At 40.0% G+C, this 23,404-nt stretch overlaps 1 protein-coding gene across 2 annotated transcripts in view; it reads left to right on the top strand.

Annotated features, from left to right (window-relative positions):
- Positions 1 to 23,404, top strand: part of arhgef9a (Cdc42 guanine nucleotide exchange factor (GEF) 9a) — a 349,853-nt gene that overhangs the window by 247,191 nt on the left and 79,258 nt on the right. For both annotated transcript variants that reach the window (XM_060832122.1, XM_060832124.1), the window contains exon 10: positions 11,516 to 11,645. In XM_060832122.1, the coding sequence (XP_060688105.1) occupies positions 11,516 to 11,645 (130 nt within the window). The remainder of the gene's footprint in view (positions 1 to 11,515; positions 11,646 to 23,404) is intronic.

Here is a 23,404-nt window from a genome sequence, read left to right as displayed (position 1 = left end):
TGTTTTCTTTAAATCATGTAATTTGCGAGTTCTCTGTCACTCACATTTTAACAGATTATGAAGCGAGGTGAGATTTTCTGGGTGTTTGGTTTAATTAACAGAGGGGTTCACTGCCATGTTGTAACAATATCCTGTTTTGAACAATGGATTGTAACTCCAAATTATATTTGGAATTGGTTGGACTTGAAATTGCTGCACTTTAAAAGTGGGTACTGATTTGTTTTTTTTTAAATTTCTGGGCCTTGAAGGTAAAGATTGGAAAAGTACCAGAAGCAGACAAGCAAACTGGAGTCTTAGCCTAAACTGTTTATTGGCTAGAGTCAGCTCCCACATTTTACAGTGTGGGGGGAACCACTGCCTCGAGCATAAAATACAGCCCTTATTGTTTTTGGATTTCAGGAAAGAATGAGCGCGGACTTTGGAATATTTGCACTTTAGGAATTTGGGAAAAAGAAACAAAAATTCAAAGCACGACATTTCATAGTATAGAGACAAGAAATGGAGGTTAGAGGCTGGAGGTGAGAGAGGAACTGCATATCATATACTGTCTTGCAGCTTTCCTTTCCATCTGGTTCCCTTTTCTTATCAATGTTCAGTCTGCCACTTTTATTTGTTTCAGATGTATTTGCTCTTCTTTCTTGTTTTCTGCTTTAATATATTTCTATTCCTATTTTTATATCTTTTCTTTATCTACTAACGCTGTTTCATTTTGGTGGAAGACATAATGAGTATATTTACAAAGTTGCTGCATATGGCAAACAAAAAAGATGTTTTCATTGTTTTTCTTTGTTGCATTTATATCATACCTGTTCTTTATTCTTCATTTTTCTAAATCATCACATGCTGTTCTCCATAAAATTTGTTACTTGTTCTTGAACTTCAGTTTTCTGTATCCTGATCTCGCTGTCTACTCACTAGAAACCTTGCAATGAAGACTGAGTGGCCAATCTAATTTGATTAAAAATAAAGTCGTCAGAATTTCATTGTCGCTTTCCACTTGCTAAATATAACTACATTGTACACAACAAGGTTTAAGAGAAAAGCTGTGGAACTGGGCCTAGATTTTTCCAAGTTTTTACCGTTGACAATCCTGAAACTTTTCTTGAAAATGGATAATTTTATTAAGGTCATTAGTAGTCATCTTAGCTCAATGAATTTGCGCCAATAAGTAGCTGAACTGCATTGTACAGATTTGATTCCTTATCTAAGCTTGTAGTGACAGAAATTATACAGTTGCTCTCAAATCCTCCTGGTTCAAAGGAGTAATTTGTGTCATTACTTGATCTTCGTATACAGCTTCTTTCCAACTATTCATTGTGCGGTGATTAAGGGGATATATCATGATAATTTAACATTCTCAAAGCAGCCAGCACAGCACAAGCCTAGGAATTTGGAGCCTCCTGACTATTGCAGGGTTACATCTACACTGGGAAGTGCTCTTGCTGAATGATCTATTCATGGAACTCATGTTTCCAGTTTGACAGGATAGCTGAAATCAGGAATTTGCTTTATATGGAACAAGGGGAAACTTTCATTCTTCACCATATATGTATATATAATCCACTGTATGTATATATTTGCAGTAAAATGAAGTCCTGAATGCCATTCTATAAATTAAATACTAAAATACATAAAGGTGAGTTTTAGAAAAAAAAGGTGAGCCACCTGTACTTCAAAGGTATCCCTTCACCAAGATGTGAAGAAGTGTTGCTCTGAAAGCTAGTGTGCTTCCAATTAAACCTGTTGGACTATAACCTGGTGTTGTGTGATTTTTAACTTTGTACACCCCAGTTCAACACCGGCATCTCCAAATCATTCCAAGAAGTTAACATTTTCCAAAGGATATTTATCTAGTTTTGGGATCTTGTTTATTAACTGCTTCAGGAAAATGGTTTTGTTTGTTTCAAGATTGCACTTCAACTAACAAAATGAGAAAAATCTTCACATAACGTTGAACAAATAATATTGCTCTATTTTGATAATGTTGGTCATTTTGAAGTATCTCTGTCACCAGTCTTCACCCACACATTATTTTTAAAAGTAAATTTGTTTTCCAAAGTTTGCTTAATCCAGTTGTTCTTCAAAGACATTTTCAACCATGAGAAATCCTTTTTTAAATAATAATTTGATCATGTTTTGCCTTTCAACAAGACGGACTTTAAATACATGAAATAAAACACTCTTCATTTTCAGCTTTTGAGGTCCCAATTCAAAGCAGGTATTGCAATAACAGATACATGGTAAGGTTCTCTTTGCTTTGTTCAACCTTAGAATAGCATAAGAATTATATAGAATAACATGCAAGGTCTTTCTCCTGTACTGACCTCTCAGAATGAGATTGCCAGTTTAATGCCAATTTAGGAATAGATTTGTGCTGTGTTGTTACCTATCACGAATTTCATTGAAGCTGCTAAAACTCATTTCATTCAAGACTACCCTTGTAGTATGTACCCCAATTAAACAATTTTTTTGTGAGTTTAAGAATAAAGGACCTTGTTTATTCTCACCCTGAGTTCAGTACAATATCGCACTTGCTTTCACTCATGCACCCAGAAACACAGATTGGATACAGATAAAGGTAATATACTTTAACTGATGGCTCTTTCACTTGTCTCAAAGGTGGCAGACCTGTGGTCTTTGAATAGTTTCAATTAGTTAAAGTAGAATTGAGAGTCATACTAGTTGGAAGGGTCAGACAGATTGTAGGTTTATCACAGTCAAATAACCAAAATGGGATGTTCTGCGGTGAGCTATTAACTGAAGCATGGTATGTACTCTGCTGCCTGAAATCTTACAGCTTGTTTTTGAGTCTGGTTCATGGACTAGGCGAACTGATAGCTCAGTGGCTTTGTTGGAACTGACTGGAAACAGGTATTTTTCTTTCACCAGAGTTTTTGAAGCTTTTTACGTGAGGAGCCACAAATCAATTTTTTTCTCAGTCCACCAGCCATTGAGCAAATTTCAGAAAGATGCAGTTTAGTGCAACATTAAACATAAGTTTCAAAATAAGTTGAAGTATGAAGCAACTATTTCAGTAAAATAAAACAACCAATAAACTGATCATTTGAATACATTGGTAATTATTAAAAACAATTAGAAAGTGCCACATAGCAAAGCTAACTACGAAAACTCTTTTTGCCTTTTTATTTAAAAAGCAAAACTGGAGCAAGACAAACTTTGCTCCAAGTCCTGATCATCAAAGAAGAGTATGAGAACTGGAGCCATGTTTACACATTGGATTTAACTAACACTAGATTTGTGTTCATCTCTGGTGGTGCAGACTCTGAGCTGGGCTCAGCAAGATTCATATGAGAGTGTTGGTCAGAAGTAGGCTGCCTTTCAGCCTGGGAGTTCCTTCTCTCTCCTGTACAGATGGTTTTGGGACAAGAGAAGAGAAGCAAGAGAAGGGGAATATTTGCAAATCTCAGACTAGCTCATTACAATTGCACTCTTTTTCTCTCTCACTCACAAATTCAGACTCACCTTTCTACACAGACATGCATCAACTCACTCACTTGCAAACTAATGCACAAAGGGTGGAATTTTCCACTCCTTTGAAGACATATAAAGTGATAGATATTTGGGACAATACAATGAAAATAGAAAAATCAAATTTTTAATGCTGAGAAAATATTTCCAATTTTCCCTTTAGGTGGTGAGTTCAGAATTTCACTCATTCATGTATTGGCTTGTCATTATAGCCCAATTCCCCTGATTTCTATGCAGCTCCCAATTCTTCTCTCATTGGCTAAGAAACTAGATGTCATCAATTCTGAATATGAAAGTCAATGCTGTCACCAGGCGGTAGCAGCTTATGCTGGCTTGCTTTTCTGGTGCCTCATTGAACTCCAACATTATGTCCAAGGACATTCTTCCATTCTTTGTTCATGAAAGTGGGCATCACCAAATGACCAATACCGGTTACCTTTTGGATTATAACAATGGCCAGTCCTGCAGGTCAAGCGTATCCAGTCTGTGAATTATAGGTAGGTTGTTGGGACGCTGTGGGCACATCAGTTAGGGGCTACGTCAATCGCAGTTGAGGCTTTCCTGCCAAGTCAGTCTGAGGGCTTTGGGTGTTCATTGTCAAGGGCTTTTCAAGGGGCTGCACACACACAGTTCTGGGAAAGTGGAAACCTGAAGTCGAGGGATGGGGTCCTTTAAACCTGGTCACTGAGAAAAATAATTTATGTGAAATGGAGCAATTCAAGATAGTAGAGTGGAATCAACTAGAGTATCGGAGGGAACTGGGAGTTCTGGGGAGGGGGGTCATATTTTCACAAATAACATTCACTCTGGTCTCAACTTGGGGAGAGTATATTGGCAACAAGAGCAATTGCAAAGCTGTAGGTTCAGGGGTAACCTGAGGACATTCACAGGTATACAAAGGAGATGAATGGAAACAGGAGGAGGCTAAAAAATCATTGGGGACACAGGAACATCATCATCAACTCATCAACACAAATAGAACATGAAGGATGAGTGGATCATTCTGCATCTCAGGTAGAGCCTCCTCAGCTGGAGTGTGTTACCAAGACAAGTTTAAACATTGCCAGAAAACGTGGCTGACTACATGTAGAGTAGGTAGGATAATTTACTGTTTTCCTGTTTGTGGGAGGGATTGGGCAATGGAGGGGGTGGGTTGAAGTAAAATTCATTAAATTTGAGGCTCTAATAGGGGCATTAGGATTAATCATGCATCCACTGATCCAGTTTCTCTGCCCACCAGGCCTCAAATTGCACTTCATTGACAGGTCACTATTAATGCAAGTACAAACATTAAAAATTATAGCATCAACTGATCATGACCATTATGAGTTTTCACTAATTGTTCTCCTTTTCATGTCAGATAAGGAAATCTGTTCAGATACTACCAGGGTCTCACCTGGGATTACCATTTCTGAATCACATGTCGTGAGATGACAATGCTTCAGAACTGCTACACTCAAACACTGAATCATCCTTGACCCACTACATGTCTGAGATAAGTCACCTGGGCTTTAAAGAGCTCACTCTTTCCAAGATTCCCCACTAGATCAAATGACTACTTTTGGAAAAGGGCTTTAAATTACTGGACGTGTGTGTCCCAGGTCTCACTTTAGCATCTAGGTATATTTTGGATTTAAAAGTAAAAATGTTTGAGCATACTTCAGGATTCTGATCCATCTTTGGAACAATATAGATGACTTTCTCAGGTAAGCCTTATAACAAACGTGGCACATTGCTATAGCCTCAGTGTTATCTGCATTAAGGTGCATTGATATGGTTATAGTCATCAATGCCATGGTTCAAGGATCCATGATATCTCATACTGTCTGCAGCCAAGGCATTGGTTATTTGTGAGAGAAGAGCAGAGCTCAGTCATCACCCCTTCATCTATCCTTTGGATGTCTAGAGGCTAGGAAAAAGTTTGGAGGCTGCTCATCTCTCAAATGGGTGCAACCTTAACAGATCCAGCAGTGAAATTGTTGAGAGCAAACACTTTGAACATACAAGTAATGTATCTTTAGAGAAGTGCAAGAAACTTCATATTGTTGTTCACCCATTCCACTATGTGCATTAATCTTTTGTTTCTCCCTTTTCCTCCCACCATACTGAGATGCAGCCCTGACTTCTGCAGCAGGGATAGAGAGAGCCTGCTCTATGGTTGGTCCTGTTGGTCTCAAAGACCAGGCTAGTCATCCTTGGTAGTGTTTAGGCCTAGAGAGCTCTTCTATCCTCTGGGTGCCTGCCTTCACTACCCTGTTTACCTGAGCAGAAGGGGCACTTGGAATGGGGTCTGTTTCTTTCCCATTTATGTTTAAACCTATGGCTGGAGTGATGGAGTGCAGGTCTGTTTGCATATTGGGCAGATACTGACTGTGCCTGACCTGGGTTTCTATAATGGTAGCTGACCTGTCCATGGAGGCACTTACATGCACATGTGCATGAGCCAGCACTGAACTGATAACATTAATGGACTCCTTTATCCTTTGATCCAGTTTATTGATTGCCTTAGTCTCCAACAAACCTATCTGCTGTTCCTATGCCTGTCTGTGTCAAAGTCATTGTTGTCCAAGACCATTTTCTGCCTGGAGACTGCGTGTGGCCTCCAGCAGGTTATAAATGTGGAGAACTGAATGTTTCTTCTTCAACCAGCTCATCAGATTATGTTCCTGGGACCAATCTAACTGGAGAACCCATTGAGGTGAAAGTCTCTGAGCTGGTGGAGAGCACAGCTGAAAGCTTTTCCCAATGCATCCATTGAGTGGCTTCCTCCACAGAGGTGGAGGTGGAGCTGATGGTCTCTTGTACTGACCTTTTCCAAGCAAGAGTTGCCAGTGCCTGCTTAAGAGAAGAAATTGATTTTTTTGTGTGAAAGGAATAAACATTTGTGTAGGTTAAGAATGAGTTAGTCTTGTTGGTAATAGGACAGCAGTACATTGAAGCTCACTGGGCTAATTGTCCATGAAGATCAACTAAGTAAAAACAAGGACTGCAGATGCTGGAAACCAGAGTCTAGATTAGAGTGGTGCTGGAAAAGCACAGCAGGTCAGGCAGCATCCAAAGAGCAGGAAAATCGATGTTTCGGGCAAAAGCCCTTCATCAGGAATATTCCTGATGAAGGGCTTTTGCCCGAAACATCGATTTTCCTGCTCCTTGGATGCTGCCTGACCTGCTGTGCTATTCCAGCACCACTCTAATCTAAACTCTGTCCATGAAGAATTCTGCAGTCCCACAAGAGCAGTCATGTTCTTCCCCAATCAAGTCTAACATCTTCTCACAGTAAGTGTGGAAGCTTATGTTGTGTATCAGCCTGCCTACTGGTCTTCAGCATCTTGGCCTGATGGTGAGACAGATTTTCCTGCAATGAGACAAAAAGAGGATTGAGTGTGATAGAATAGATGGGAGAGACATTGGTGATGATGCATGAGCAGGTAAGGTGGTGAGGTGCCCGCAGTGAGTGTGTAGCAAGTGCAGAGGGCAGGAAGGTTTAGTGGATGGAGGATTTGGGTGAGAGCCTTTAACTGGTCATACTGCAGGCAAAAGTGAGAATTGCAGTCTGAGAAGTGAGCCATAGTAAAAGCTGTGTATACTGACAGGTTCAGTGAATAGTTGTGACCATGTAAATGTACAATAGCAGACATTTACCCTTGTAGATTGCAGAATATCATCGGCCTTCTTCCTGCATTGAAGGACATTTCTTTTAACCCAGGACACTGCGCTAACCCAGACCACTGTCTCAGTCCCAGCTCGTTCAGGCTGGTGGCATGGCCTCCTTTGTCAGTCAGCACGAAGAAGGATTGCCCCCTTCCCACCATTGTGTTCACCAGTATCTTGTGGTCCCACTCCACAAAGTGTGAAACTCATTTGTCTTTTTGGGCCAGTTCCTCAGGGATAAGATTGGAACAACACAGGGTGAAGGCCAGTACCTGGAATACTGTGTAGCTGAGGTTTAGACATTGCTCGGTGATGTGAACATTGCAAAGTCCTGGCAACAGTATGCACTTCATTCCCTCCTGCCACATTATTTCACGAGGCAGGTACCGAGTAGGCCAGTTGTACATTGAGATGAAGAGTAAAGTCAGCATGGGCCATAATGGACTGCCTGCCATGAATTTCAATCAAGAGGCTCTGCCAAAATCTGGAAAAATTCAGCACACACATGCAAAATTTAAAAATGCAAATTGAGGCATAAAACGTCCCTCCTCCTCTCATTCCCTCATTTCATTAACTCCCCATGCCCTCTTGGTGCTCACTGATGCAACCTCCCCATCTCCAGGGTTCTTCACTTCTCCCTTCATACCCAGTATGATTCCAAGACCCTGATAGCCCCAAACTCTTTGTTGCACTCACCATCTTTTTCCTGCCCCCCTCCTTATCACATCATTTATTATCCAATACGTGCATAACTGAGGAGGCATCCTGAGAGAAAATAAAGTTAGCTGCCTATTGATGAAGTCACCATTTAAAAAAAACTCTGTTAGATACAAAACAACGCTTTGAAATCGCTTCAATGACTTCCTTATGAAAACAAACGTCCACCTGAGTGCTCCATGTCTTATATAAACAACCATTTTCATTTAAGAGAAACCTTTCATATCGGCAAACATTCCCATTCAATAAGCCTTCTGAGCTGTTCATAAATAGGAACCCCATTGTGAAAATGACAGTTTGGGAAATAAATCATGCAGCACAAGTTGAATAATTGTTTTATGTGATCAGGCATCTGAAATAGCTAGCACTTTTTTTTTGAAAGCTCCACATATTTTGGACGGTTTCTTGACAGCTTTGCCAGTCCTAATGAGTTTATGTATTTCTTATCAGTGTGCCTTTTCACAGTCCTAATCAGTGTTCTACCTCCACTAAAGAGTGCCTTATTTCTTCAAAGGATACTTTAACCACACCAAAGGTGTGGACGGAGCAGATTCAAAAGGATACCTTACCTTCCCAAACAGGGAAAAACATACCTTCAGCCCTCAGCCCCCTCAACCCCTCCGATATGCTAATGCCAACTCCTGCTGGTTCCTCAAGGACTAAGTTCCTCAAGGACTAAGACATGACAATTTTGTGGCTGTTTAAAAACACCACCATTTACCTCTTCACTCACCATGGCAACTCAATGATTATCCACATGTAACCATTCACATAGGACCAAAGATATACTTCCGTTACTTGAATTTCCATATTGCAAGCTACATTCTACACAGTGGCATGGTGACTCCATGGTTAGCACTGCTTCCTCACTGGGCCAGGGACCCAGATTCAATTCAGTGTACTCCGAATGGGCCAAATGGCCTGTTTCCACACTATCGGAATTCTATGTCAGAAAACACTTATCCATAACTGCACTTGCATAAACTTCTTGATAGGTGGCGGCACGGTGGCACAGTGGTTAGCACTGCTGCCTCACAGCGCCTGTAGACCCGGGTTCAATTCCCGACTCAGGCGACTGACTGTGTGGAGTTTGCACGTTCTCCCCGTGTCTGCGTTGGTTTCCTCCGGGTGCTCCGGTTTCCTCCCACAGTCCAAAGATGTGCGGGCCAGGTGAATTGGCCAAGCTAAATTGCCCGTAGTGTTAGGTAAGGGGTAAATGTAGGGGTATGGGTGGGTTGCGCTTCGGCGGGTCGGTGTGGACTTGTTGGGCCGAAGGGCCTGTTTCCACACTGTAAGTCTAGTCTAGTCTAATCTAATCTAAACACAGGTCTTGACATTTGATGACACCTTCTTAAAAGGTCAATAAGTGTTGACATGTTGGACAATTCCAAGGGGTTTATGCACCATAAAATCTTCTCCACAGTTAACAGCCCTAGAGGGCACCTGACCCCACCAAAAACATCCCTGAGTTATACCATGGAAGCATCGTGGGTTCATCTCTATAGGGGTACCTCAGCTTTCCAAAGGGGCACCCTGACTATCCGAAAGAAAAGCACTGAGAACAGCTCTACTTTTACCTGGTAAAAACTCTATACTCTGGGACACCAATAACAGACTTGATTGGAGGCAGCTGTTCATTTAAATGGCCCCAGACTCGTTCACTTGCACATACACATCCACACACACGCGCGCGCACACACACACACACACACACACACAGTTATACGGTCTCCCCCCAAACCCCAACCACCACAAAGGCCCATGTGCCTTGGTCTGTGGCCCCCACCTGTATTTTCTTAAGATGCTAAGACACCTCTTTCTAACCCATGGAAGAATTCTGAGGTGTAGATCCTCTGACTTGATGATAATGATAGATTGGATGAAAAGCCAGGCCATGTGACTACAGTTTATAGTTAAATACAATGGTCCACAGCACATTGTGGATGCCCAGTTTTTGATTACTAGATTCAAAAGCTATCCCATCTAGCCTAAAGTTAATGGAACACAAAATGTTGGTTGGCATCTACAGTGTAAAGATGGAACTTAGTCTGCACACCAATTGTTAGTCACTCTTACCATCCTGTCACAGATGCATCTACAACAAATATATTGGTGAGGAAGTGGTCAAATAGATATTTCCCACTTCTTGGCTTGCTCACCACCTGCTACAGGCCCAGTCTAACAGCTATGTCCTTTAGGATTTTGCCAGTTCAGTCACAAATGATGATACCAAGCCACTCCTCCTGATAATTGAAATCCCAGAACTGAAGGATATTCTGGCCCTTGCCATCCTCGGTACTGCCTCCATGTGGTGTTCAACATGCAGCAACACTGATAGATGAGAGGTTACCGAAGATTGCCCTAATCCCATGAGATCTCATGTGATACAGAACCAATCGTTGAGGATTCTCAGGGTAAATTCCTCTTGACTGTACAAGGTAGCACCACTTCTGGTCGGTCTGTCCTGCTGGTGCGACAAATCATACTGAAGGATGCGATATCGTTAGGTAAAATTCCATGAAAATGACTATATCAGGCTGTTGCTCAACTAGTCTGTGGGACAACTCTCCCAATTTTGGTACAGGCTGCCATTTATTAGTCAAGACCTTTGAAAAATTAGCAGGACTAAGTTTGTTATTATTTTGTAGATGTCTTAGAATCACCACAGTGTGTAAGCAGGCCATTTGGCCCATTGAGTTGACAGCATCTAACCAGACCCACCCCATCATTTGCCATGGATAATGCACTTAACTTGCCTACTGTGGGCAATTTGGCATGGTCAACCCACCTAACCTGCACAACTTTGGACTGTGGGAGGAAACCAGAGCATCTGGATGAAACCTATGCAGACATGGGGAGAATGTGCAATCTCCATACAGACAGTCATCTGAGACAGGAATTGAACCCAGGTCTCTGGCACTATGAGGCAGTGCTAACCACTATGCCAGCGAGTTGCCCATTATTGTTGGTGGAAGCCTAGTTCAATGATGAGTAATCTATTTGGTTTCATTCCTTTGTGACATTTATGTGATTTGATATAATTAAGTGGCTTGCTTGGCCATTTCAGAGGACATTTAAGGGTCATTGACAGTGGGTCTGCAGTTACACGTAGTCCAGGCAAGATGTGCAGTCACATTTCCTTCCCTAAGGACATTAATGAACCATATTGTTTTTATGGTTACCTGTAGGGTAGCTGTTGATTTCAGATTTCTTTTTTAATTAGTTGACTTTAAATTCCACCAGTTGACTTGAATCCATATCCCAAGATAAAAAGCTCTGGTTTCTGAATTACTAGTTCAGTCAGATTATCATGACATCCCTGCCTTCCTGGAAGTTCCTGCTGAGTTACATGTAGCTGTAACAATATATCAGATGTTCTGCTGCACAATGTACTGGTCCTAGACCTTTAAAAGAGCTCTCCATTCCGTCTAACCCCACTGCTCTATTTTGCGATAGCTGTACAATTTTTTCCCTTTTCAAGTATTTCTCCAGTTGTCGTTGGAAACGTTATCTTCAATCTTCTTCCATCATTCTTTCAAATCATGAAATCCAGACCACACCTTGTTCCATAGAAAACTTCTGCTGAAGTTCTCATTGATTGTTTTGGTAAATAACTTTAGAAAGTGATATCAAAACTTTTTTAAAAATTCTATTTCAGTGACTATAGATACGTTGCTGCTGCTTTAGCAGTCATGAGGAATGTAACGCAACAAATCAATGAACGCAAAAGGAGATTGGAAAATATTGACAAGATGGCACAATGGCAAGCTTCAGTCCTTGACTGGGAGGTAGGCCTTTCACTATTGGCTGCAATATGGTTCAGTGCTGATGCTGAGTGTCGTATCTTAACTTGAAAAGTATTTTGTTGTACACATGTTAAAAAGTTCAATTTAAATGATTCTAGACACTCGGCATGATTGATAGTGTTTTAAATGATCTTTTATCTGAAAATACTTTTGTGGAACCAATCTGGGAAAAAAATACATAGTTGTAATATTACTGTAATTTTTTTAAAGCATCTGTTTTTACTTTTTAAAATCTTCTTTCTTCTTTCCATAATCATGGCTAATCTTCTCAATCAATCAATGAGTAAAAACTCCAGTCAATGTTAGTTTTAATCTCCTTTTTGAGTCATAGAATATGCTTATGGTTTAAATTATTCCTGATCTCTATCCTTCGGTTTACTTTTATCTTTCACTGACATTGATCATTGGGTGAATATTTTGGTATTGGTTGATGCAAGTGCAGGCAGAGTTTGACATGTCAATCAGTTTCCATTTCCTTGGTTCCACCTGCACCTGGGCTATTTTCCCAAAATGTGAAATGGGAGTGTCAGTGGAGACACTTGCCCCATAAACAGTGATAGCCAATTTAAAATAGCTAAAGGTCTATCAAGATTTATACCTTTAAAGTTCAGGCTCTCAGATGCATTAGTGAACATGACTGTCTGGGTGTGGTCTTCACTTCAGATGATAGATTAGGTGATCAGCCATCCAGGTACTCTTAGAAGTCTTCCCGTCTGCCTGGTTTCAGCTATAGCTGTAGGCCACAACTGTACCCTTCATTGTTTAATTTAAAGTTAAAAATAAACTGGAGAGAAGGTGCCTCCATCTACTTACCTGCAAAGGCAACCTGCTGCCTCTGCTGAGCAGGTGATCCTCATAATAACCCTTTAGCTTCAAGAGCCCATCCCTCATCCTTAATTGAATTTCAAGCTTGCTCCTCTTTATTCATTTGCCAGTTTGAGAAAATTTGCGCACAGAGTGAGCTTTTGCCAATCCTTGGCCGTACTGACAGGATTCCAAAGCTTGTAGGTTATATCTTGCTCCACATTTCTGCTGTTCTCACAAGTAAGTAAGCTGTGTTTCTCCCAAGATATTGAAATAAGTTATGTGAGCCTAACATAATTTATATTCTTGCAATTCAGCAAATATATCAAAAATGCCAAGTTAACTCAAAATTGTTATCAATAGTTACAAATAATTCTGGACTTTTCCATTTTTAAAGACTTCAGCTACCAATCCGTGCTTTTCTGTGTCTTTTTTTTTTACTTTTCCTTGCCTTGGAGACAGCCTGTACTAACAGTAAAATTATATACATACAGTACTCACAATTTCACAAAAGTTTATAGAATTAAAGAAGAATCTTCTTTTTGTCCAAATTCTCTCTAAATATCACCAACATTTCTAATATCAAATCAATAAGAACTTCTAAAATTGATAATGGATGAAACAGGAAATTTACCAAGCAGTCAAGCCAAAATAAAAACTATAAAGACTGGTTCAAAAATTTAAATTTTTCGATGGTCATTTGCTTTGGAGAAAATGAAGAAGAGTCATTTGAATAAAATGGCTGCCTTGCTGGTTTATTGTTGATGTTCATTCTTGGTGTCAAACCATTTTCTCCCCTTTTTGGGAAACTAAGTAAGTTAATGGCACCATTAATTACTAAGAGAAACGTTCCAATTATTAATATATATCAACATCATAATCGAGTCAGTAAGTCAATGGACAGAGCTGGTATTGTGGTATAAATTGCAAGGCAAATCAGTTTTAATCAGACATCAATGCAATAAATACTTTTTCTGCTGTTGCTGCTAGTTCCCTCATTGCAAGCCTTTATATACACAAGAAAAAAATGATTCCATATTTATGAATGGCATGACACTGATAATCTAAGTGTCACTGACATAAAGTTTCTAGCTTGTTCACCATAAAATTTAAACAAGTTATTTTCCACCAAGTAGAAAGCAAAAATATCTAATACCAGAGACTCAGATATTCTTAAGCATATTTGAACAGTCTTCTGTACCAATTTTGCAATTCCGTTTGGTGGAAAATTTGCTGCTATTAAGAAAATAATATTTAAAAATGTAAATCAGCTTTTAATAAGCACATCATTCATAGGAATTGCATCTTTGATGTGCAGAATTGTAGAGATTGGCTCATCCAGGCTCATTATTGGCAAGATATGTTTCTCATCAATTATTTCTGCTCCCCTTCCAAAGATGTTAACTAGTAACTGGAGGACAATTTCAAAGGTGATGATTATCTTCTAGTCCCCTTTGCATTTAAATATGAACCACGAGACTTGAAAAGCTCTTTGACCATAGATTAGAGTATTCCAACTGTCTTCACTTAGTGTTCTCATGTTGTTATGATCTCTAACAGAACTACCAAATTTATGTTACAATCTGACTGGGGATCAGTAACGTTGTTGTTTAAAGTAGCCCAAGCGTGACATCCAGTGTACTGAGGAAGAGATTAAAGCCACAAAAAAATTCCAAGGTTTAAACAAACAAAACGATGCAAAGTTAGAATTGCAAAATAATGTACTTCGCAATTTATACTTAACAACCAGAATTAACATGACAGCAAAATGAGTAACACCAACTTTCTTCAGGACACATGAATGAGCAAGTACAGTCAAGATGGATCACAGATTTTTCAGAGACCCCTCAGATTACTGATACTGTTTGTCACTAACTCTCATTAAAATTGTTTCTCCCTTACAAGGGATCAAACTCTTGGTTTGTGAAATCTGGCTTTCAAATTCCCTCAAAAATTCCACCATGATTGCCTCAATGATTGCTCACATCTTAATAACCGAATCTCTTTTTCTGGGATGGCATTCCACTGGATTGCTGAGTTTCTACTCCAGCACCTACAAATTGGCACAATTCCAGCTGTTTCGCAGACACCTACTTTCACTCAAGTGGCACTGCCCCTATGATTTTCCAACTCCAATATTTATCAACTATATGGCAAGCACTATTTGTGGGCTTCATTCTGCCCAACTCTTGGCTGCACTAAATTATCAATGCTTCCCAGGACTTTTTTCAAGGTCCACCTCTCTTGATGTCTCCCTGCACTTTTCCAAAGCCCTAATCCCAGCTCTTGGCTGTACACATTGTCTCCCAGGACATTACTGGCCTGAACAGTCTGGTGCCTGCTATTGGGATACAGCCTCTCTTCCCTCTGCCAGACACCTAATTCCCAAACTTATCATGCAACTTACCTTTTATTGCTGTCTGAGTATCTGTGATCTCTTTCTTGCACTAGTCCTAGTCTCATGCTGTCTCCTTTTGCAATGTCCACAAGCCGACAAATGTCCTGATGACCAAGATGGCTGGGCCTTTTCATTTAATAAAATAGCACAAAGCATGCATCGCTTGTCATATTGCCACTCTGAACATGCCAGGAACCGGATGTCTTGACATCAGCCTGAAAAGCTCCCCAGAGAGTTGGTAAACCAACACTTTATAACAATGTTGCAGGCCCATAACCCCAGGGGCAAAGAATGTGCCAATTGTATCACTGCTGCAGTTAGTCTTCAGAAACCAGTTGCTAAAGGATAGAATTGGAGCCAATCTTTACACACTTTTATCAGCATTATTTACATAATCACACAATACAAGCCTGTACTGCCAAACATAACAAACACATTGTCAGAGTCAAAACTGTCCGAATTCTGAGAGAAGGGTCACTCAGCTGGAAACATTAACTCTGATTTCTCACCACAGATGCTGCCAAGCCTGCTGAGCTTTTCCAGCAATTTCTATTTCTGTCTCTGATTTGCAGTATCAGCCATTCTTCCAGTTTTTAAACACATTTCAGTCTATTAAAACAAAATATTAATCAGAATTTTCATTCGAATGGTGAGAATCATTAAATTAATGCTGTTTCTTCTCAAGTTACATCACTTCGCACCATAGAATAGCAAAACAAACAAATCATCAAAGCAAATAGAATGCTGCATTATATCATCAGTCAGTACAGTATAAATTTAAGTTGTTAGAGTGAAACCATACAGTGATCTAGTCTCTGATGTTCTGGTTTACTCAGATGATGTTTCTAAACACCTATCCACTTTCGTTGAACAAAGCTTCAAATCACTTCTGCAGGACCTGGAGACAATGCTAGTTTGTGATGAGGGTGAGAATGAAACTATGAGTATGAAAAATTTGTTTATTCACTTGAAATGGACTAATGAAAAGGAGTATGTGAAAGGGTAAATTGGATATAAGAGCTAAATACAACGTCTAAATTTAACGTGTTCATTAAATATAGCATTACATGATGATTTAACTGGTGAAAAACTGATGGCAGGCAATTCCTCGCACAACTAGTGATTAGCATCTAAATTTGACTATCCAGACCATTAATAGTGACAAAAATCTCGAGCGTAGGAAACAGATTTTGTGATTAGGCAGAGCTGGATTTTACAGAGCATGAGGCACATATCAGTGGTGAGGAATCTATTGCAGAAAATTCTGAAGGAGAGGATTAATCTCCACTTAAGAGGCAAAGTTTGATCAGGGATAGTCAGCATGGCTTAATCAAGGTGATGTCATGCATAACAAACTTAGGTCAATGTTTTGAGGACGTGACCAGGTGTGTAGTTGATGTAGTTTGCATGGATTTCAGTAAAGCCTTTGACAAGGTCACATATGGAGACAGATCAAGAGGGTAAAAGCTAATGATGTCAGCTAACCCGTTCAGGTACTAACTCCCTTACAGACCACAGCCAACGTGGAGGCAGGCTTATCCCAACATTTTATGTGGGACAGGGGTCCACTGCCTCCATATAGAGACAAACAGCACAGAGGACACTCTTAGTTAAAGCTAGAAACATGGGATCCAGGTTAACTTGGTAAGATGAGTCCAAAATTGGCTGACTGATAGAAAACAGGGGTTGGTGGTAGAAGGCTATTTCTGTCCAGGCACAAGCCCAGTGGCATATCACAGAGATTGGTGCTGGGTTTCTTATTGTTTGTGATATATATAAATGTTATAGGTAAGAACGTGGGGGGATGTAAGTAAGTTTGCACATGACACAAAGATTGATTGGTAGTTAATTGAGAGGAACAAGATGTCAGGTTACAGGAAGATATTGACAGGTTAGTTCGATGAGGAGATAGAAATTATTAGGTGATCCACTTCGGAAGAGGTAACAAGACAATGGAGTACTCAATGAATGGTAGGGCACTAGGAAGTTCAGAGGAACAGTGGGATCTTGGGGTGCTTGTCCACAGATCCCTGAAGGCGGCAGGGCAGGTTCAGAGCATAATTGAGATGGTATGTAAGATACTTGCCTTAATCAGTCAAGGAATAGATTAAAAAAGCAGGGAGGTTATGTTGGCACTGTACAAAATTTTGATAGGCCATATTAGATTAGATTACTTACAGTGTGGAAACAGGCCCTTCGGCCCAACAAGTCCACACCGACCCGCCGAAGCGTAACCCACCCATACCCCTACATTTACCCCTTCACCTAACACTACGGGCAATTTATCATGGCCAATTCACCTGACCTGCACATCTTTGGACTGTGGGAGGAAACCGGAGCACCCGGAGGAAACCCACGCAGACACGGGGAGAATGTGCAAACTCCACACAGTCAGTCGCCTGAGTCGGGAATTGAACCCGGGCTCTGGCGCTGTGAGGCAGCAGTGCTAACCACTGTGCCACCATGCCGCCATATCTGGAGTACTATGTGCAGCTTGGCTCATCTTACTATAAGAAAGATGGGATTGCAGTGGAAGGGGTGCAGAAGAGATTTAGCAGGATGTTGCCTGGATTGGAGCATATTAGCTATAAAGAGAGCATAGATAAGCTCGGTTTGTTTTCTTTGGAGTAGAGAAGACTGAGAGGGGATCTGATTGAAGTGTGTAAGTTTATGAAGGCATGGACAAAGTGGCTAAGTAGCAGCAGTTCTCCTTAGTTTGAGGAAAAATCTTTTCACTCTGAGGGTGGGGGGAACCTGGAATGCACTGACCAAGATCGTAGTAAAAGAGGGAAACCTCACAACTTTAAAAACTTTGAAGTTTAGAATCCCTACAGTGAAGTTTAAAGTATGTGGATAACACTTGAAATGTCATAACAGTCAAGGCTATGGGCCAAGTGCTGGAAAATGGGATGAGTGTAGATATGTCGATGCAGATTTGATGGATCAAAGGGCCTCTTCTGTGCAGTATGGAGGCAGTGGAGCCCCTTCCTCAAGTCAAAAATGGGGATAAGCTTGGCTGGTTCTATAAGGGACTTAGTACCTGACAGTGATTGGCTGACATCATGGGATAAGCTCTACCCATCAGGGTATAATGTACTGTTCCTGAAAGGAGCTAACCAGTTGTTTTCTAGTTCAACTCCACATTACTACAAAGCCTCCATAGGTACACAGTAATGTATACTTACTTTTATGTGTAACCTGAGGTCTTGTAAAGGGCTGTCATAAAAATCAGATGTGATGACACTAGTTCTCCCATCTATATAATAAATCTATTATGTTTATGAAGACTGAGTCTTCATTTTGCTGGAAGAATTTTGTGGCCAGCTTTTCCCAGTTGGTGTCAATAACTTAGACTAATCGAGTACCATTGAGAAAGGTTGGTGGCGGTAAACCTACCCAAAGCATTTCTAACCAAAAAAAAACCATATATAACTGACCTGGTAACCCTTAATCCCGTGTTGATTTTATGGTCACCAGGCTATTCAGTGGCTCAGTGTGAGACCTAGACTTATCTTTATTCCTCCTCAGAGAGCTGTGAGAAAATAAGATGGCCAGCAGCCCTCTTATCCCATGAACGCCACTGGGAATGATGGTCAGTACTGGGACTACATGTAGCCCATCACCCAGAGAAGCTGTAGAAACGACTGAAGACAAGAAGATTTTTGCTGGGTCAGTCTGGCAGGCTCCTCTCTGGCAGATTCATGAGGATGATGGAGCCAACCACACAGATGTGGGTTGGGAGTAATTCCCAAACGAGACACATCTCAATTAACATCTTAGTAGGGTTCAACTGGAGTGTTGCAATGTTACTTGGGCATTCCTATCACTGGTGAATTATCAACCAGCAGGCTGCAGAGGCTCTTCAGTAGGTATTAACTTGCAAAATCCCAGGCAGAGGTGTATAAGTGATGAGTATGATACCACTACTATGCCATTCTGATTTTATGCACCCACCCACCAGTTCACTCTCAATGAGAGGGTGATGAAACCATGAAATTCCTCTCACAGATTTTTCTTCGGGGTTGAACTGGAGACTGCATCCTAAAGTTTGACATCAAGATAACTCTGCCTTTGGAAGTGGAGTTGAGAGCCGAATACAGTATTTAATTAGGGCTGGGTGAGGTGCATTGAGAATTTGAATTGGAGCTGCAGGAGGTTGCACAGGAAGGATGAAGCTGTGGAGAAATGTATATTAATGCAAAGAAGCGATTTGAAATTAGTTTTAGAATTTTGTCTTTTTCAGCTTGTGGCTGATGTTTCAGCTTATGTTGTCTGTATGGCATCAGGAAAACTGAACACTGAATTGCAAATTATTTGAAGAATGTGCAGGTATCATTACAATGTTCACACTCAGAGCATTTTGGTACTTTGACATGAATTTAGGGCAACAGCAATCTTTTTAGTTTGGATGTTTGTTTTTTTTACAGCTTCACAAGCAGCCTTTAGATGATTTATACAACAGGGATTAAAAGATGGTCCTACCTCTGTGGCTTTGGATCTTGCAGAACTGACAGTGATTGCCATGGGAACAGTTAAAACTGTTACTGTGATCACATTGTTTTTACAGCCTTCCTGGGGGAAAGCAGATGACCTTTATGATTTAAATGCTGCAGTCTCCTGATAAATAGAAATCCTTCATATCTTACACCAAGTGGCTTCATTTTTTTTCCCCAAGTACCATTGGTGCACTTTGGTTCACATATTCACTTTAATTCCTGTTTTATTTTACCAGTCATTATCTGTTAAAAATAAACACATTAACAACTGTGCAGACAACGATAACACAAACACCTTAAAGCACTAAAAATAGTGCAGTAAAGTAATTATACCACAAGGTGTACCCACAGTTTATTGTTGAAGCTTGCAAAACATCCCCAATTTCAAGCTTATTGTGTACTTATAGAACATTACAATTGCACTGCTTTTTTTCTTGATTTAAGTTTTGTGCTTACTGAGATATAGGATGTCAGTCTCTCATTCCTGCTGTTCTTGCATGGTTTAGGGCATGTGGCTGCTTCCTCAAAACATTCTTACAAGTTTCTTTCAAGACCCCAGGTTTTCATTTGGAGACCAATTCTTTTGGTAACTTTAATGTCCAGAGCTAAGAATTTCAAACACACCTAACCCTCCAATTTTCATATCATTGTCTGATATAACATTTAGTGGACTTGTACTTTCTTAAAAAAATTCTTTTAAGGGATGTGGGTCTCTCAGCAGGTACTTGTTGCCCGTACCTATTTCCCTTTGAGAAAGTGGCTGTGACTCATTTGCTTGAACTACTAATGTCTATGTGGTGTAAGTATGTGCGTAGTGATGTTAGAAGGTTTGATTTGATAAATCACCTGATGAAGGAGCGTCGCTCCGAAAGCCAGTGTGCTTCCAATTAAACCTGTTGGACTATAACCTGGTGTTGTGTGATTTTTAACTGGTTTGATAATCAGTATTGATAGTTGGTAAATGACAGATAAGGCTGGTGTGAATCTTATGCACTGCTGAGAAAGTATAATCAGCCAATTTATCAAGAAAATGGGAATTCCATTAGCTCAGTTTGGTGGACGGCTGGTTTGCATAACAGGGTAATGCCAACAGAATGGATTCAATTACCACACCAGTGAGGTTACTAGAAAGGGCTCTCCTCCTCACCCTCTCCTCTCATCTGGTGGACAATGACTGTCAGATGAGAGAGCAGCAGTGAGATGGTCCTTTGGGAATGGCGTAACTTTACCTTCTTTTCAAAGAAAACAACATCTTTGTGACTTTTTAAAGCATTCATTCCTTTCAGATATGTAAGGAAACATTTATACTGATACCTACAGTGTATACACTTACTCCCAACTGGCATAAACATAAAGAGTATTTCTATAACTTCCAAGGCTGAGGGATTAGAACAGAAAAATACCATGAATAACCTGAATGTATTATTAAAGTGCTTAAAATTTGAAATATGGGTAAGCTAAATGTCAATATGTTTAATATTTCCAACTTCGAAGAAAGGTAATGGAAAGGCAGTTTAGATTTGATTGCAGGAGTATGGGCCCAGGTAAGCATGCAAATAGGCTTTAATTTTATGAGCGTATGCAAGCAGTAATTTAGTTAGTATTTGGCAAAACGTTTGATGGTAAATATAATGCCAAGATATTGTGAAATCTGTCCTATGTTCCTTTGTAAACTGCCCTAATCTAAACATGTTAAGTAGTACATCAAATATATTACACTTTTCCCAAATAAACCCAAAGAACTTGGAGCATACATCTTATACTCCATCACTTTAATTCTAGATGTATCAACTATGTCACCATACAAACAGTGTAGCCATCTTTTCAAAGCTGCATATCTTACCTATAAATTTACATTCAAATTATTTAACATACATCCTATGCTGCATTATTTAAACTTTAATTGAATATTTAAAGATATGATAGTTTCAATTATTTGGCTTCAATTATTTCTTTTGAAATAACAAATTACCTTGAAATAACAGTGGTATGTTAAAACAGACTTTGTACTCAGAAACAAACAATAAAATTTCTAACTGTGCAAGCATGACACTATCCACACTATCTCATGGGAGGCTTTCCTATATTTTGATGAGAAAATAACTTTATGCCAAAACCTTCTAACAAGTTGTCTGGAAATAATCCCATAATTAGCTTTTTTGGTTTCTATTTTTCTCATTTTAGGCATTTATTAATGGCCGTATTTGGGAATTTTCATTCCTGTTAAAAGCTCAAATAATATTGCACTCTATACAAAATCAAAAATTAGTACTAATAACAGGGTTTGAAATTACATGGAGTCAAAATCTCAGGCTGTTTTTATGTCTAAATTGTTAAAGTATGCTAACATTAACCGTTGTAACAACAAAACTGTTATTTACATTTTGCAAGTTATGTGACTTATTACTTAACCAAAGAAAATATTCAAGCATACAAATCTCCCAAAAGGTGTGAAAGCTTTGCTTAAAAGCAATTGTTGTTTTTTAGTCAGCATTTTCACATAACTGTAATGTTGAGGGTTACATAAAGAAACACGACAGAACGTTCTTCCTGAGAAGTGATAGGGCAGGTGGTGGGAGGGAAGATATTCAGGCAGTTTGGCATCAGGAAGATACCTACCGCCTTGGCACACCACAGGAATTAGGTTCTATGCAGAAGGGCCCAGTCTTCACTTTCTCACCCCACCGCCAATTGGGATTTATAAGTGATCAATGAACTGTCATTTAAGGGCCTCTTCATGGTGAAAATGCTGGTAAGTCTTCTTGACTGGTGAACTAGTCTGCCTGCTGGGCTCGGCTGGGTTGTGTGATGGTGGTGTGTCTCAATCTATCCCAGTCTGGGGGTAATTGGGGCAGTGATGGTTAGCAAGAAGTAGCCAATAAAATCCAATCCAATTGCCCATAACTACAATACTATGACTTCCTATCCAAGAGAATCCTCTACCCTGTGACATCCCTGAAAAGTAACCTATCGTGAGCATTATTCCTGGACTTTGCCATTACTGAGCTGTGAACAGCCCTCAGCCTCTAAGTGGCACTGTGATTCACAGTGTCTGCCAAACTCTGACTGGCCAGCAACTTTAAGCAGAATAGGACATTACTGTTCCAGGAAGTGGCCACCTGGTGACTAGATAGGTGCTTGATCGGCTCAAGAGCTTTCCCATTTGGGCGTGTCCTGTACATTTTGATGCCTGCCTTTACAACTGGCAAAAGAAAATGTCAGATGATCCACAGTTTCAAAGATTGTCTTAATTGACACATTGCACTTTAAATTATGTAGCACACAATTGAAAAATAAATATAAAATTATTAATTACAATAGCAAGTCTCAAAGAATGGGGATAACTTGATATTGTGACATATGTGGAATGATTTGTCCAATTTTTGAAGGAACAAATCGTTTAAGTGGATGATCAGAAAGCTTAGTGTAATTGAGAAAAGGCTTTCAACTTGCCTAGCTCATCATACTGTAGAAACCTATGGTCTCCCAGTCATTGGGCTGGACTTTTGCAGATTTGGGGCTGTGAATCTTTAAAACTGATAGGTGGGACCTGATTTCAGGATTCCTGATTCCCTCAATTTTCATCAGCATGAGATAAGGGTGCAAGTCTGCACCCTGCATTTCCTTCCTGGCTTGCTTCATTTGTGGGGATAGACTTAGCTCAGCATAACTTTTAAGGAATCAGGCCAGCTTTTCAAGAACTCATGATTCACAGCCACATAGAGGTTTCATGAATCATGGAAGAGGGGACCTTATGAATGGCAAATTCAAAAGTCTTCCTATGTCCCTATGTCAACCTGTGGCTATCACCCACCCTAATTGCTCCTTGTATCCTCCATGCCAACCTATACACTTTGCTCACTCCCAATGGCCTTTCATACCTTTCATATCAACCAATGACACTTCTGTCTTTATTCTCTCAGTATACACACTGTACAGAGCCAATTAATAACAATGGCATGTGTGGAAAAGGAAAACAAACAAGCCTTCATGTTTTCCTTTTGAAGAAAATTTCCTTTACTACAACCCTGTGAAAATATCAA

The sequence above is a fragment of the Hemiscyllium ocellatum genome, chromosome 11 (assembly GCF_020745735.1).
Source record: "Hemiscyllium ocellatum isolate sHemOce1 chromosome 11, sHemOce1.pat.X.cur, whole genome shotgun sequence".
In the NCBI taxonomy this organism is placed as follows: domain Eukaryota; kingdom Metazoa; phylum Chordata; class Chondrichthyes; order Orectolobiformes; family Hemiscylliidae; genus Hemiscyllium; species Hemiscyllium ocellatum.
Note: the sequence above shows the minus strand (reverse complement) of the source record. Positions and strands in the feature narration are given on the sequence as shown.